This window comes from Schistocerca serialis, chromosome 1 (genome assembly GCF_023864345.2).
Source record: "Schistocerca serialis cubense isolate TAMUIC-IGC-003099 chromosome 1, iqSchSeri2.2, whole genome shotgun sequence".
In the NCBI taxonomy this organism is placed as follows: domain Eukaryota; kingdom Metazoa; phylum Arthropoda; class Insecta; order Orthoptera; family Acrididae; genus Schistocerca; species Schistocerca serialis.
Window position 1 is genome coordinate 895107393 of NC_064638.1, and position 16252 is coordinate 895123644.

At 36.5% G+C, this 16252-nt stretch overlaps 1 protein-coding gene across 2 annotated transcripts in view; it reads right to left on the reverse strand.

The window, feature by feature from the left end:
* The window catches only part of LOC126411634 (cadherin-87A), a 709414-nt gene that overhangs the window by 141209 nt on the left and 551953 nt on the right, over nt 1-16252 (reverse strand). For both annotated transcript variants that reach the window (XM_050081378.1, XM_050081379.1), the window contains 2 exons: nt 11913-12036; nt 1517-1708 (listed from right to left, as the gene is read on the reverse strand). In XM_050081378.1, the coding sequence (XP_049937335.1) occupies nt 1517-1708; nt 11913-12036 (316 nt within the window). The remainder of the gene's footprint in view (nt 1-1516; nt 1709-11912; nt 12037-16252) is intronic.

Here is a 16252-nt window from a genome sequence, read left to right on the forward strand (position 1 = left end):
TATTTTCTCCTTTCATCAATTAAATTCAATATTTCTTCTGTTACCCATGGGTTTCTACCAGCCCTCGTCGTTTTACCTATTTGATCCTCCGCTGCCTTCACTATTTCATCCCTCAAAGCTACCCATTCCTCTTCTACTGTATTTCTTTCCCCCATTCCTGTCAATTGTTCCCTTATGCTCTCCCTGAAATTCTGTACAACTTCTGGTTCTTTCAGTTTATCCTTAAATTCCCACCTTTTTGCAGTTTCTTCAGTTTTAATCTACGGTTCATAACCAATAGATTGTGGTCAGAGTCCACATCTGCCCCTGGAAATGTCTTACAATTTAAAACCTGGTTCCTAAATCTCTGTCTTACCATTATATAATCTATCTGATACCTTTTAGTATCTCCAGGGTTCTTCCATGTATACAACCTTCTTTCATTGGTGCATGAAACCAAAATCTCAAACTGCTTCAAGAAGGCTGACTTTCATCAGATACTTACAGAAGACATCACATGAGAAAACAAAGGAAATGCAGCTGAACAATGGCAGCAAATAATGTGGCAAGAAGAAAACATTGACTACCTTAGGTTCAATGCACATGTCGAATGTGATGCAGGTGTTGCCATCTGTCAGTCCATGGCTGTAGGTGAAGTATTACAGGAACATATAGTAGAGGAACAAAAAGAAAGATGAGAATGAATCAGAACCTTTGCTCATTCCTACAATATCACGAGCCGTTGAAGCAATGAACACAGTTACACATTATGTGTTGAGTTTTGATGTCACAAAAGAAGTGATGAAATTAGTAACTAAGAACAACACTACATTCAAATTAGGATAAAAGAAACAGTCATTTATTGATATATTTTTCAAAAATCTGTGAAGACGGGACTATGTACTGTACCTTATTATACACGGTGTACAGAAAGTCCAGGAACACTTTCAATTATTTATTATACAAGAACTAATCATTGTACAGATGTAATCAAATCTGCTAAATTACATGGTAGAGGCAGTACATACACCAGATCTTTAATGTGCAACATATTCATACAGCAACATACAGAAAGCATATAACTCTAAATGTGTACTTCTACAAAATTCAGAATCTGCTGCTGTGTTTCTTCAAGTGACAAGTAAAAACTGATAATTTTTCAGACACATGTACACATTCTTATTATGACATAAAGAAATAAATTTTGCATGTTATTCTTAATCTGTTATAATACTTTTATGGACTATTAATCTTTGAATTTATAAATTCATGGGAGAAATAAAAGTGAAAGGTTACAATTTCTCATTATACTCAATAACCAAAATTAAAACTTCTAAAACAACCACAAGTAAACTATTGTTCTTTATTACAAATTTACCAGTCTTAATGTGCTGACAATGTGCCTAGAAAAAATCATATTCTGTGCTTAATAAACATAAATAAGAAATTTATGTTTTTATCATTTCAGTAAATAGTTTAAAGAATAGTGTGATAAAAACAATAAGAACCCTGCACTTCAGTTAATCACTATGCTTACCTCCATCTACTGCTATTATTTCAATGTTGTATAGGCTTCTTCTATCATAATCTAACTTCTTTGTTACTTTCACCAGTCCACTGTCCTCTTCAATTTCAAAATCATCAAATGCTCCTTTCTGCACACGATACTTTATCTGTGCATTAACACCTGAGTCTGCATCACTTGCATGTGTGGTCTCAATGCTTGTTCCTGTGTGAAAATATATTGTGACAGATTTAAGAAATAAACTCCTTAAAACATATTCCCACATTTTGAGAATTTAGATTGGAGAAACATTAATCAAGAAACTTATGTATATCTTTACTTTTATATTTCTATTCTGAAACTGCTTTATGGTATGTAGGGTTAACAATAAAGAGGTATCATTAGACAGCCCTAACCCCATTTTTATTCAGTCTACAAATGGCAGGAAAAATGACTGTCAGTATATCTCTGTATGGGTCAGTAGATCTCTCTAATTTTATCATGATGATCATTCCACAATAATCACCTATCAGAAAAGGGGGTTCGAAAGCTTGAAAGCACTCCATTTTGTGATGCACAGCATTTCATTTTAGTGTCTATCAATTACAGTTTTGAATATAATGAGTGATACTCACTCTGACATTTGTGAGGAAGAACTGGACAGCTCACATGGAATAAGAACCATTAAAGTGCTGGTACTGCACTGTAAAGCAGCTGTATGTCATACCTATTGTCCTTTACATCACATATGATTAATGTAAAGAATAAGTTATGAAGAACTGAAAGATTTTTTAAGACACACAAGCTGTAACATGTAATAATAAACAAAAATGAATTCTAGGAACTAAGATGCAGTACCACTACTGTAATGGCACTGACCACTATGAGACTGTAGAAGTTTTCAGAACTACCAACATTGGTACTAAATAAAGTGCATATGTGTGGTGTTTGTGATAGGGACCAGTTGAAATGGTTAGGAGGCAATATTTGTTTGCAGGTTCAGAAGGCATCAAAGGTAGGAAAAAGTTATGAAGTGGCTCCCTGTTCATTATCATTTAGTGTCATGTAAGCTATGGAAGAAGGTTCACTTAATAAAAATTCCTTGCAGATTTGCATTGTGGGCTAGATTCATAAAATGTTGATCCCTAGTGAGCAGTACACTTCCATGAGTACTTGGAAAAATGGGTATGATAAATCAAAGAACTACATGAAGATATTATGGATGCTATGGGATATTATACATATAAAAGTTCACTTTGAATAAATATTTGTGTAGAATGTTGATGTGCAAGGCAATCCTACTAATAAATTTGCCAATAACCCCTGATTCCTTAAAGAACTGTACTCACATGTATAAAACAGCTCGCGAACTGTACTCACATGTATAAAACAGCTTCAGGCATCTGATTACAAATGAGTTACTGCATTATATATTTGACTTTAAGCATCTAAGCGAGAAAAAGTTAAGAAAAGGTTTGAAATTATGCTTTAAGTTCGTTGGTCGTCACTAAATGCTCTCATTATGTAACGCCAAATGAATAATATAGTGTTGGTAATTTGCATTTCAAGTAAAAGCTAGTTTTTTATGCAGCTAAGTTTTTATGACCTCATATCTCCTGAACAATGCATCATAACAATGATATAACTTTTCAGATATATTTAGCAATATGTACAGTGTGTTGGAAATAGAGTTAGTAGTGAAGAAGTAGAAATTAAAACATCATGCCTGATGTTGAAGTTTTACTGCATGCCAATTTAAGTAAAAGCTAATGTTTTCACACATCTAAATGTTTATGAGGTCATATCTCCTGAACTATGTGTTGTACAATGATATTATTTTGCAGTTACATTCAATAATATACGTGGATATTGTCTGCAAACTGTGTTGCAAATAGTGTCAGTAACAAAAAAGTATTAAGTTATCACATCTGATGCATTAACAGCAAAAATGTCTGATAATTTTTTTTCCTTTCAACATTTTGTGTGTGCATTTGGAGGGGGATCAGTGAGAAAGATTGTCAGCTAGAAAAAGTTTCATAAAGGTTTGAAATTATGTCTTAAGTTTATTGGAAGTTCATAAGTGCTCTCATTCTCAAATACTGGATGAATAAAGCCCAGGTGTTAGTGGACTGTCAGATATACAGCCCAAGACAAACATGGTTTTTAAATTTAATACCTGTCTTATTGTGTTAAACTTTTAACATATGGTTATACCTCATAATGAGCAGATTGTGACAATATATTGAATTTTCAGATTTGGTCAGTAACTATGCAAAATATTGAAAATCAAAGTTTTGCTGCCCCTTGCAGCTGTTAGACAGTTGTAACTGGTGCTGTGACAGGAGTTTCAGGGGAGTCAACTGTAATCTTCAGGAATAAGTTCTAATTTTATCTACAATGAGAGTATAAACATGTACTGAACTAGAAACAACAAGACGCACATTACTGATAAATAAACTTCAAAGTCAAACTTTAAAGTCCTGTGTGGGTTTGAGATGACTTCTCCATCCCTTCGAGTGAATAAACTGAGCTTTAGTTTATAGTCATTCTAAAATTTTTGATTAAGAATTAAAGTGATCAGACATCTGAAGACTATGAAACTTCCTGGCAGATTAAAACTGTGTGCCCGACCGAGACTCGAACTCGGGACCTTTGCCTTTCGCGGGCAAGTGCTCTACCATCTGAGCTACCGAAGCACGACTCACGCCCGGTACTCACAGCTTCACTTCTGCCAGTATCTCGTCTCCTACCTTCCAAACTTTACAGAAGCTCTTCTGCGAACCTTGCAGAACTAGCACTCCTGAAATAAAGGATATAGCGGAGACATGGCTTAGCCACAGCCTGGGGGATGTTTCCAGAATGAGATTTTCACTCTGCAGCGGAGTGTGCGCTGATATGAAACTTCCTGGCAGATTAAAACTGTGTGCCCGACCGAGACGTGAACTCGGGACCTTTGCCTGAAGACTAATTTGAAAACAATTGTTAAACTAAAGATTGAATGGAAGATTGGCAGAAGTGTTGAGAAAGGTAATATATTTTTCCCACTGCTATTCAATTAGAGTTTTGATAAAATATTCTGAGAAGGTTCATTGATATAAAAGTGATGCAAGAATAAACAGAACCATAAAAAACACATCCAGCTGTGCAGATGAAACCACACTTGCAACTGACAATCTTAGTAACCTATAGTCCTTGCTTATCAAAACCAATAATGAGACCTTAACATCGATGTTGATCCATTGTTTACAGAGCCAAGACTCACAAAACATATTGTTACAGTTGAAATGTCAGCTAATTGAGGGAAAGAGTCCTTTCATGTGTCTGGTATATGGTCCCATACTTAGAAATCTGAGCCAAAAATGAAGCAACATGAGCAAACTTCAACAAAATGATATTGGTTTGATGTAGCTCTTGATACTAGTCTATCCTATACAGGCTTCTTCATCTCTGCATAACTAAAGTAACATACATCTATTTGAACTTCCGCACTGTATTCAAGCCTTGACGTCTCTCTACAACTTTTACCTGCCACTCTTTCTTCCATTACCAAACTATTCAACTAATCCTTTCTTTCAGTCAATTTGTGCCATATATTTCTTTTATCCCCTGTTTGATTCAGTATCTCCTAAGTTTTTACTCAATACAATCACCTAATCTTCAGCATACTTCTGTAGCAACAGATTGAAAATCTTCTTCTTGTCTGAATTGCCTATCATCCATATTTCACTTCCATGCAAGGCTACGCTCTCTATAAATACCTACAGAAAAGATTTTCTAACACATTCATATCATATATTAATACAATCCTCTTTTTCAAAAATGCTTTTCTTGCTATTGGCAGTCTGCATTTTATATCTACTCTACTTTGCCCATCGTCAGTTATTTTGCTGCCCAAACAGCAAAACTTATATTCTACTTTTAGCATTTCATTCATTTCCTAATGTAATTCACTCAGTCTAATCTGATTTAATCTGAATACATTCCATTATCCTTGTTTTACTTTTGCTGATGCTCATCTTACAACCTACCTTCAATCTGAGACATTCCATTGAACTGCTTTTCCAAGTACTTAGGTGTATATGACAATATTACAGTGCCATTGGCAAACCTCAAAGATTTTATTTCTTGCCCCTGAACTTTAGTTCCCTTTCCTAATTTCTCCTTGGTTTCTTCACAGCCTGCTGAATTTAAAGGTTGAATAACATCACAGATAGGTTGCACCCATGCCTCACTCACTTCTCAACTATGGCTACCCTTCAACTTTTACATATGCAGTCTGGTTATAAAGAAACTTTAGGTCCCTGTATTTTGTCTCTAGTTCTTTCAAAATTTCAAAGAGTGTTGTCCAGTCCACACTGTCAAAACCTTCCTCTGAACCTACAAATGTTACAGAAGTAGGGTTGACTTTCTTTTGCTAAATCTTGTACGATAAGTTGTAGGGTCTGTATTGCCTCCTGTGTTCTTACATTTCTCTGGAACACAAGCTGATCATCCCCAAAGGTCAGCCAATACCAGTTTTCCCATTCTTCCATAAATAATTTATGTGTCAATCAATGGAAACTCCAGGATGGAATGTAACAATTTGTGAATATATGTGTCAATTTTTTGCAACCATGACCATTTATGGTTCAGTAATATTCTCACCTGTTGGCATCTGTCTTCTTTGGAAATGGAATTATTACATTCTTCCTTAAGTCTAAGAGTATTTTGTCTGTCTCATATCTTGCACACTTATTGAAATAGTATTGTCATGGATGCCTCTCCCAAGGATCTCAATAATTCTATAGTAATCACTTACTCCAGGGACCTTGTTTTCACTTAGGTCTTCCACTGCTCTATCAGATTCTTCTTCCAATATCTCATCTTCACCTACTTCCTATTCTCTTTCTGTAATATCGTTCTCCAGTTTGTTTGTCTTATCTAGATCCTCTATATGTTCCTTCCACCTTTCAGTTTTCCCTTCTTTACTTAATATAGGGTTGCCATCTGAGCTCTGGACATTCATATAATTGCTTCCCTTTTAACAAAGGTCTGTTTGATTTTCCTATAGGTCGCATATATCTTTCTTCTAATTATGCATACTTCTACAATCTTGCATTTGTCCTCTAGCCATTCCTGCTTAGCCATACTTACATTTTCTGATAATCTAACCAATTATTTGTATGTCTGTATTCCCTTTCATCTGCTTCATTTATTGTATTTTTATATTTTCTACCTATGTCAATTAAATCCAACATCTCCTTTGATATCCAGTTGTTTCTGAATTTTTACCTACATTATCTTCTACTGTCTTCCCTATTTCATCTCTCAAAACTATCCATTCATCTTCTATTTTATTTCTTTTCCCTATTTCATTCCAACATTGCGTAATGGTCCATCTGAAACTCTCAACAACATGTGGTGTCTTCAATTTATCCATGTCCCATCTCCTGAAGTCCCAACCTCTATGCGATTTCTTCAGTTTTAATTTGAAGTTCATAAGCAATAAACTGTGGTCAGTGTCCATATCTGCCGCTGAAACTGTATTACAGTTTACAATCTGGTTTTTAAGTCACTGTCTAATATAATTGGTCTGAAACCTTCAAGAGTCCCAGATCTCTTTCACACATACAGCATTCTTTTATGAGTGTTAAATCAAGTGTTAACAATGATTAAATTATGCTCTGTGCACAGTTCTACCAGATGGCTTATCCTTTCATTCCTTTCCCCCCAGTCCAAATGTTATGAGCACATTTTTTCTCACCATTCATAAATCTTAACATACTTAAAAACTGCTTGATGTAAGAGAAATTCTGGCGTCAGCCAAAATCAGGAATTTAAACAAATCCAATGGCGAAAAATGAAAATTTGTGCCAGACTGGGACTCAAACCTGGATTTCTTGTTCTATGAGAGCACTATATATGTAGAATCCACCATCCATTATCCTCACTGTTTGCAGTTTCACTAGGAAAAGGTGTAGATTTTTGGAAAGTCACCCAGAACTGTGGGCCAGGGGAGACTTACCACACAGGATGAGAAGGAAAGACTGACTGTTTGGGGGTGCATTGGATGAGATTTGAAAAGCTGAGAGCTTATAAAAGGAAGACAGGGTAATATGCAAGACAGAGATTACTACTAAAACATCATGCACGAGTTAATAAGAGTGAGAAGCTAAGTGCATTGTACGCAACAGAGGTGGGAGGGGACGGTGAAAAATAGATGAGAAAGACAATGAAAGATGTCAAAAACTAAAATGGATTGAAGCAAAGGGTAGTTACACTGAAGAAAAGCTGAGATGGAAGATATTAATGTAAATTAAAGCAGGTGGGTGGAGAGAACCAAGAACTTGTTGCAGTGCTAGTTTGCACCTGTGGAGTTCTGAGAAACTGGTGTCTGGGGGAAAAATCCAGATGGCACGTGTGGTGGAACAGGTCACGAATGTCATGCAACTTCAGGGCTTGCTCTGCAACAGGATACTGATAATTGCCAGTGCATACCCTCTGCCTAGGCCCATCCATCCTAATTGATAATTTGGTAGTCACATCGATGTAGAAGGCTGAACAGCATTTACGTAATAGCTGATATATGACATGTCATTTCACAGGTGACTCTCCCTTTGATAGTATATGTTTCGCCAGTTATAGGGCTATTATAGGTGGTGGTACGAGTGTACATAGGGCAAGTCTTGCAGTGGGGATGGTCACAGGGTTAGGAGCCATAGATTAGGGAGATGGGTGCAGAAGGAGCATAAGGTATGACAAGAATATTCCAGAGATTGTGAGGGTGACGGAAAGCTATTCTAGGTGTGGTGGACAAAATTTCAGGAGGAATGGATCACATTTCAGGGCGTGGTTTTAGGAAGTCATAGCTCTGTCGAAGTAGCTGATTAACACATTCCAGACCAGGATAATATGTTTGCCTCAGATTCAAACACTGTATGGGAGGGAACGTTTGACAATCGGATGCAGACTCTTTATAGCGATACACCACCATTCTCACCTCCGTCTTCAACGCACGTAATTTCCCCACCAGCTTAGTTAAAAAGCAGATTTCCCAAGCCATCGTGACGAATCCTGGTACTGCTGATCCCTCAACAAAACAGCGTCGGAGCACACCACTAGTGACTCAGTATTTCAAAGACATCAACAAAATTTTCTCATCTGATTTCAATCCTCTCACATCTTATATCAAAAGTGATTAATGGAATTAAGCAGTGACTTGCAAGTGTTTTGAAGCTGATAAACAGATGTTCTTTGACTGTCTATTCACAGTCTCCCTTGAAACTACATTAAAGGTGCTGAAGGGGGTAATGCTGCACACCATTTTCTTCTAAAATCTCTTTTATATACACTAAGCAATTCAAAAAGTTTTTATTGCTTTTTTGTAGATAACACATACAAGTACCAAAGTGCAAAGGTAAAATAAAATAAAATGAGGCACTTAGAACCATAAGGACCCAAAGCACAGACACAACGTTTTGAGAAAAATAGATATTTTTGAAAATCAAATTTGTAGGCAAACCACCAGTCTCATATGTTTGACTTGCTTTTTACCCAAGTCTCAATGTCCTACTTTCCTATAAAAGAATAATGTACCCAAGTTATGTTATGAAACTTCAATTAATATTTATGATTACTATTATTAATGTTAATCCACAAAATTTTCATGTGTAGGCTAGTGGCAATAGTGTCTTTTTGACTGTTGTGTGATTTGTAATTAATGTGAAACTAAAACCAGAACATAAAGAAGAGATGCTACATGTACCACTTACACAATTATGACGTATCTCAACACTTCATGGTCCTCATTACCATAATTTTTATTAAGCAGATTCTCTGGTTTCAGATAAAACTGTCCATTCACTTCAGGCATGAAATCTACTAATTTTGTTAAGTCTATGTATTCAAGCTTGGTCTAGTAGTTTTGATACAATTGTATGTTTCCAAGTTGAGGTTTGCCTTCCAACTATGTATTTGGGCACTAGATTTTGCAAGGCGTCTAAAACTGTGGGGAAATAACAAATTGTGGTCCCCCTCACGGCGACTTAAAGAGAATAGTGGCCTCCCATGACTCCAATGAAGAATATGCTACTTTCAACAACAGTTTATGACAACCTATTGAAAACTTCATCATTGTAAAATATCTGAAATGAACATTGTTACCATGAACATCAACTTCTGGTTTGGTAGTGAGGATGGTAACACACTTATGGGTTCTGAAAACTATACGTGGTTCACCATAAATCAACAGATGTCAAGAGAACACATACATGTTACTGTCTTCCATTTGACAATGGTGTGCTTTAAAGCCTTATGGTTCTCAATAATTCAGTTACAATCATACTTGTGATATCAAGTACGGGTTCTAAAAACTATAGCTGGTTCCCATAAATCAACAGATGTCAAGAGAATGCATACATGTAACTATCTTCCATTTGACAATGGTGTGCTTTAAAACCTTATGGTTCTCAATGATTCAGATACAATCATACTTGTGATATCAAGTAAGAAAGGCCTTCACAACTGGAATAAGTCAATAATGTGTTGGTCCTCATGCCTTATGCAATGAGTTATTCAGCTTGGCATTGATAGATGAGTTATTGGGTGTTCTACTGAGGGATATTGTGCCAAATTTTGTCCATTTGGTGTGTTACATCATCAAAATCCCAAGCTTGCTGGAAGGCCCTGCCCATAATACTTCAAACGTTCTCAGTTGGGGAGAGATCTGGTGACCTTGCTGGCCAAGGTAGGCTTTTGCAAGCGCAAAGCCAAGCAGTAGAAACTCTTGCAGTGTGTGGACGAGTCTTACTATGAAATGAAATGGCACCCAAACTATCACTCCTGGTTGTCAGGCATCTCCAGACATGTCTTCACAGGTCATCAGGACTCACTTCATAGTGGAACTCATCACTGAAGACAATTCTACTCAGTCAACGACAGTCCAGGCCAAATGTGCCCAACAACATTGCAAATGGGCTTGTTGGTGTACAAAGGTGAATGGTAGTCAGAGCAAGAGGTGCTATGAACTCAGCCCCATTTCTGTGAGCTACCTATTAATGGTCCTTGTGGTCACTGAAGCTCCAGTTCGCATGTCAGACTCACTCTGAGTAACTCACTGATGACTGCTTGATCCTCACACTCTCTCATTTCTGTAGGTCAACCGCTTCTTTCTTGATGCTGTGTTCAGTCATGTTACACCCATCCCCGCCAACTTTGTTGAATAGTGGCATCGCTCCAATTCAATGTTGAACAATTTGTCAATTACTCCAACTGGCTTTTTGGGCCCAGGCACGTAGCCTCTCAAATGCTGATATCTGTGTATATTGTTCATGCACTTGTCTGCGAGATGTGATTACTGTCCAACTGAGTACACGGAATGAAATTCACAAAGACGTTATGCCTTCATATCAACATGTCCCCTGTTTATTATCCTTACCACCTATGTGGTGAAATTGCACTGCACCATCACACATTCATCTATCAGCTGCCAAAGTTTATGATTTTGCATTTTCCCTCAATACCTGTATGAATATCAATTTGAACCATTTGCATAACTCCTTCATGATGCATCTATTTCCATTTTATAATTTTTTTGGCATCATGGTGAAAAATAAATGACTCTAATGAAATAAATAATTCAGTTTTTTACAAACTGTCAATGAAGACTGCTACTATTTCAAATTTAATGAAATAACTCCTCACCCCTTCTGGCCTCACCCTTTGCTATCCCTTGTCCTCCACCTTCCCATCCCTTTCCCCACGCCCACTATAGTACTACACATGACTTGTATCCTCCAAACACACGCTCCATTCTCTACTTCTCTCTTCTCATCCTCAACCCCAAGTACAACCTCCTGATGCTGCTCCTAACAGTCCTGTACTGGCCCCACCGCATTTCTGCACACTCCCACAGGCATCAGTAGCATCTGGTCCCACAACTACACTGTTATCCCTCCCCTTCTCTGCCCCACACCCCTTCTGTACCTCCACTACCCACCCCAACTAGACTGCTGCTCAATTACAGTCACAGTTATGCAGTTATGCAGGATATGACAGAGGTCGTGTGTGTGTGTGTGTGTGTGTGTATGTGTGTGTGTGTGTGTGTGTGTGTGAGTTGAGCTTAAGTGAATGTGTGTGAGTTTTCTACATCTGAGGAAGGACTTTGTCCAAAAGCTGAATATTTCTAGTATTCTTTTCACCGTGCTTGAATACAACTCAGTGAAAGCTTTGTGTGGTGAGTAGCAATCGGTTCTTTCCATATTGTTGTAATTCCTCACTTCATTTGAAAATGAAAAAAGAATTGTACTGTAGTCAGAAAGTTTTGGAGGAAATATAATGAGGATTGGGTGAGACAAGAGCTGATAGAAAAAAGAACTGATAGTTTTTGAGATATGAGAAGTGAAACATGTAAATGGATTTCTGTATGTACATGCATAATTTGTATTCTTACCTATGGGGGAATCTTCCTGTATTGAAGCAACATAACTCTCCCTCTCAAACACTGGGCTATTGTTGTTTACATCACGAACTGTAATACGCACTGTCGCTGTATTTGCAAATACTCCGTCACTAGCCTGAAATACATAATTCGTCATAATTGCTTAATACATCATAACTAATCACACACATATTTTGACACATGAATAACATATGAGGATAAGCAGGTAGAAGAGATTTCCCACATGAAACCCTAGAATTAAAACTTGGGGATCATATAACAAAACTGCTGAAACACTTAAATAAATTTGTAATATTAGGAAAGGATAGATGCTACTCACCATACAGATGACCTGTTGAGTTGTGGACAGGCACAACAAATAGACTGTTACACATTATAGCTTTTGGCCAAAGCCTTCTTCAGCAAAGAAAACACACACCCATACACATTCGCACAAGCAAGCAAACCTCACACACACAAGAACACTACCACTGGCAGCTCCGTCTGTAACCATGTTTTCATTGTGCCTGTCTGCAGCTTAACGCATCATTCTTACAGTGAGTAGAAATCTACCCTTTATCTAATATTATTGACATCCAACCAGGAGATTCCATTGTTTTAATAAATCTCTATTCACAATGCAAATGTTGAATATAATTTTTTTTTAAATTGGCATACTTTGCTTATGTTCATTCCATGCTCTCATATGGTATCATATTTTGGGATAACTCATCACATCAAACTGAAGTTTTCTTGTCCCAAAAGCACATAATGTAAATTCCTTGTAGTATGAATTCAAGAGTGTCTTGCGCAGCCTGTTTGAAGAACTGGGTATAATACCAACTGATTGTCAGAACATTTATTCCTTAATTAAGTTTGTCGTAAGTAATACAAGCTCTCTCAAAGCAACAGCTCAGTTCATTGAATCAATAGCTCAGTTCATTGAATCAATGTCAAGAATAAGAACAGTCTTCACAAAGATTTAATATCATTCACTTTAGCCAGAAAGGTGCCCATTATCCAGTAACTCACACGTTGAATAATGCACCAGCAACCACAAAAAATTATGTACAAATAAAGTACTGTTTCAGAGGAGACTAAATGGTTTATTGGTGCCAAATCCCTCTACTCCACTCATGAATTTGATAGTAGAACCAAAACATACTTATTATTAACTGTAGATATCACATAAAATGAATGTTACTAAGTGATAACTGACTTCAGCACAGTTTCAGTGTACCAATATGATCTGTGTAAGTAAGTTTTGCAATTCTTCTTTAGGCTGCAATAGCCTAAGAATTATGTTATGCTCATATTCCACACCCACAAAGCTCTCCTCACTTTGGGTCTATTGTTCCAACAGTTAATCTAATCTACTGATCTCTCATTGACATGTGTTAAGGAAACTGAAAAAATGCACAATCTATATTACTATGTTTATGATCAAATCAGGATGGAATATAAACAATGACCTGAGAAAAGGCAACTCGTCACTATTTAACAGAGGGTACAAGAAGTAGATAAGCATTTAAACAAGTGTTGCTTGTTATATCCCTGTGGTCAAAGTAACATCCTTCTTCAGAGTACACACTTATAGGTACTCACTCTTAATGTTGCTGCCAGGCTGGTGTGTGCACGGATGTAATATTACAGTCTGACATAATATTGTTATCAAGGCAATTAGAGATGGAACACACACTCAGATCACAATGGGGTGAGGAAAGAAATGGACAATTGCAATTCTCAAGCACCCTCTCAGTATTCACTTGAAATGATTTATGGAAATAGCAGAAAACTAATAGTAGGGTGGCCACATAAAGGTTTGAAATACACTCATCCAAAACAAAAATGACTGCATTAGCAACCATGCCATTTTGATTGGTTTGGTTTGACTTAGGTTGAGTAGTGATCTTAGCAACTGTGCATGGGGTGAGTGTGGAAGTCAATTTATGGAAACAAAGACCTAGCTGCAATGATTAACACACTTGTACCCTTGGCATGAATGGAGACACTATGTAGAATATAATTTATTTACTAAGACTGTTATGTAAAATAAGGCTACTAATTATCCAATGAAAATACTTTTATTTTAAATTCATTACACTTGCATAGACTTTTATCCAACATATGAAAATTTTAAAATTAGATGCAAATTATTTTGTTACGAAATATCAGCCAGCAGCTGTAGCATTATGTGTGTGACTTAAATTTGCAATATATTATGGAACTATACTAAGCAGAAATATTGTCACATGGCAACCACTATGAAGTCAAAATCTGACAGCAGGATCATCAATGAAGTAGAACAATCAGCACTGAAAGCATGTTTATTACAAATTCTAATGTACAGATAAAACAGAGGTGAATTCCTGAGAGCAGAGTGCTACTATTTATACAAACATTAGATAAAACAGAGGTGAATTCCTGAGAGCAGAGTGCTACTATTTATACAAACATTAAACATTTCAGAACATACAAACGTTACAAACATAAGAAACTTTGAGAGGCTCCAAGAAATGATAAATACTAAAAACACAAATAGATTGTGGTCAGGTTTGAACTGGCAACTCGTAGCACGCCAGCCAGCAATGTTAACTGCTGCACCATACTGCATGCAGCACAGCTCGTGGCAATATTGACTAATGCTGTACAGATTATTACAGTTTTATCCTCAGTAATATTCTGTTTGCAATTTCTGAGGTTTTCTAGTGCAATTGATAGTTTAGGCCTTTATGGATATCAAAGAAGGTAGACAATTTTATTTTTATACATAATATTCTAATGACTGATTTCTTGTGCACTGCTACCCATAACCATAATAAAAGCTTTTCTATGCTTTTCTTCATTTAACACACATTGATATGTTGATTAAATGATCAACAAAACAAAATTCTGTAACATCATAAAATAATAAAAAATCTTTTATACAAAGTCATTAGCATTCAAGTTATATATATTCCAAGAATTAATACAAAATGATTTGTCATCACTATCAATTACAGAAGCTTTCCCTCAAAGTGAATAATGTAACACTACAGTTCTGCAGGCCATGGCACATCAAGAAGGCATCCTTTGCAAACTTGCAGTTTCTAGCAAAACTGCATCACACTGTTCGAAAGCAAAGGTAACCCAAGTTTGACCACGAGCTGCTTTAATGCTATTAAAATTCAAAGTCAAACTTGATGTCATCGACCAATAAAGAACATCTGTACGGTAATTAAATTACTTGAGCAGTTTGATGTACTGGTGTTATGTTGGCTTTGATAACAAGTACAGAAAGGATAACTCTTTGAGGCATCATAGTCTATAAAACTCCAAAATTAAATGTAGTTTTGTGGATGCTTTCAGGTAAATGATTCCACAGCTGTAAGTGTTAGCAACTACTGTGCATTAATTTTTGAAGTGTGTGTAAATTAAATACTGATGAGCTCAAACAATGTGAAGTTTGGGATGGGATAGGACAGATTGCTATTCACCACAGAGAGGAGGCACTGAGCCACAGACAGAAAAAATGAAAAAGATTGCTAAATTAATTAAGCTTTTGGACAAAGTCCTTCTTCCAAAATACAAAACACAAACACATTGAAACAAGCACAAAGTCCTTCTTCCCAAATACGAAACACACACACATTTACAGAAGTGCACTTGGTGTGAATGTGTCTGTGTTTTCTATTTCAGAAGGACTAAAACAGAAATCTTAATTATTTTAGCAGTCTTTTTCATTGTGTCTATCTTTGAGTTAAATACCGATGATTATCATTTGGCTTAAAGGTCATGGTGATGTAACAAAATTTGGAGTGTGCTGGTGATTTATCTGTGTATTGTAGCACTTAATGAATGTGGGTTACCCGATAAAAATATTTTTTTGGGATATGGGCAGTGATCCTTCAAATCTTTCCAGTAATACAATGCTTAATTGGATTAATATACCACAGAGATGAGTCACTGTGATTTATTGTCTTATGTGAATTCACTCCATGTACCTCAATCATATTGTTCAGTATTGTTGTCATCACATTGATACTTAGACCCAAGTTTGATACCCCACTGTGTACATTTATTGTTTAGAACTGTTGGATTTAGTCCATGAAGCATACAGCTCTTTCCCTTCCTGACTGACAGAGAGACTTCCTTAAAATGAACTCTCCAGCCATGATTATAAGGTTTCTCAACATCCTTCCTACAGCATGAAAAACAAGGATGGTGATGTCTGTTTGAGCAAATTTGAGATTGTTCATTCTTTTTATTAAGACTTTACTACCACTTCACTTGCCCAAGTCAAAAATATCAAAGGGATGTAGTTCTGTGGTACACAGATGTGGTCACTGAATTACAATGGGCACCAAAATACA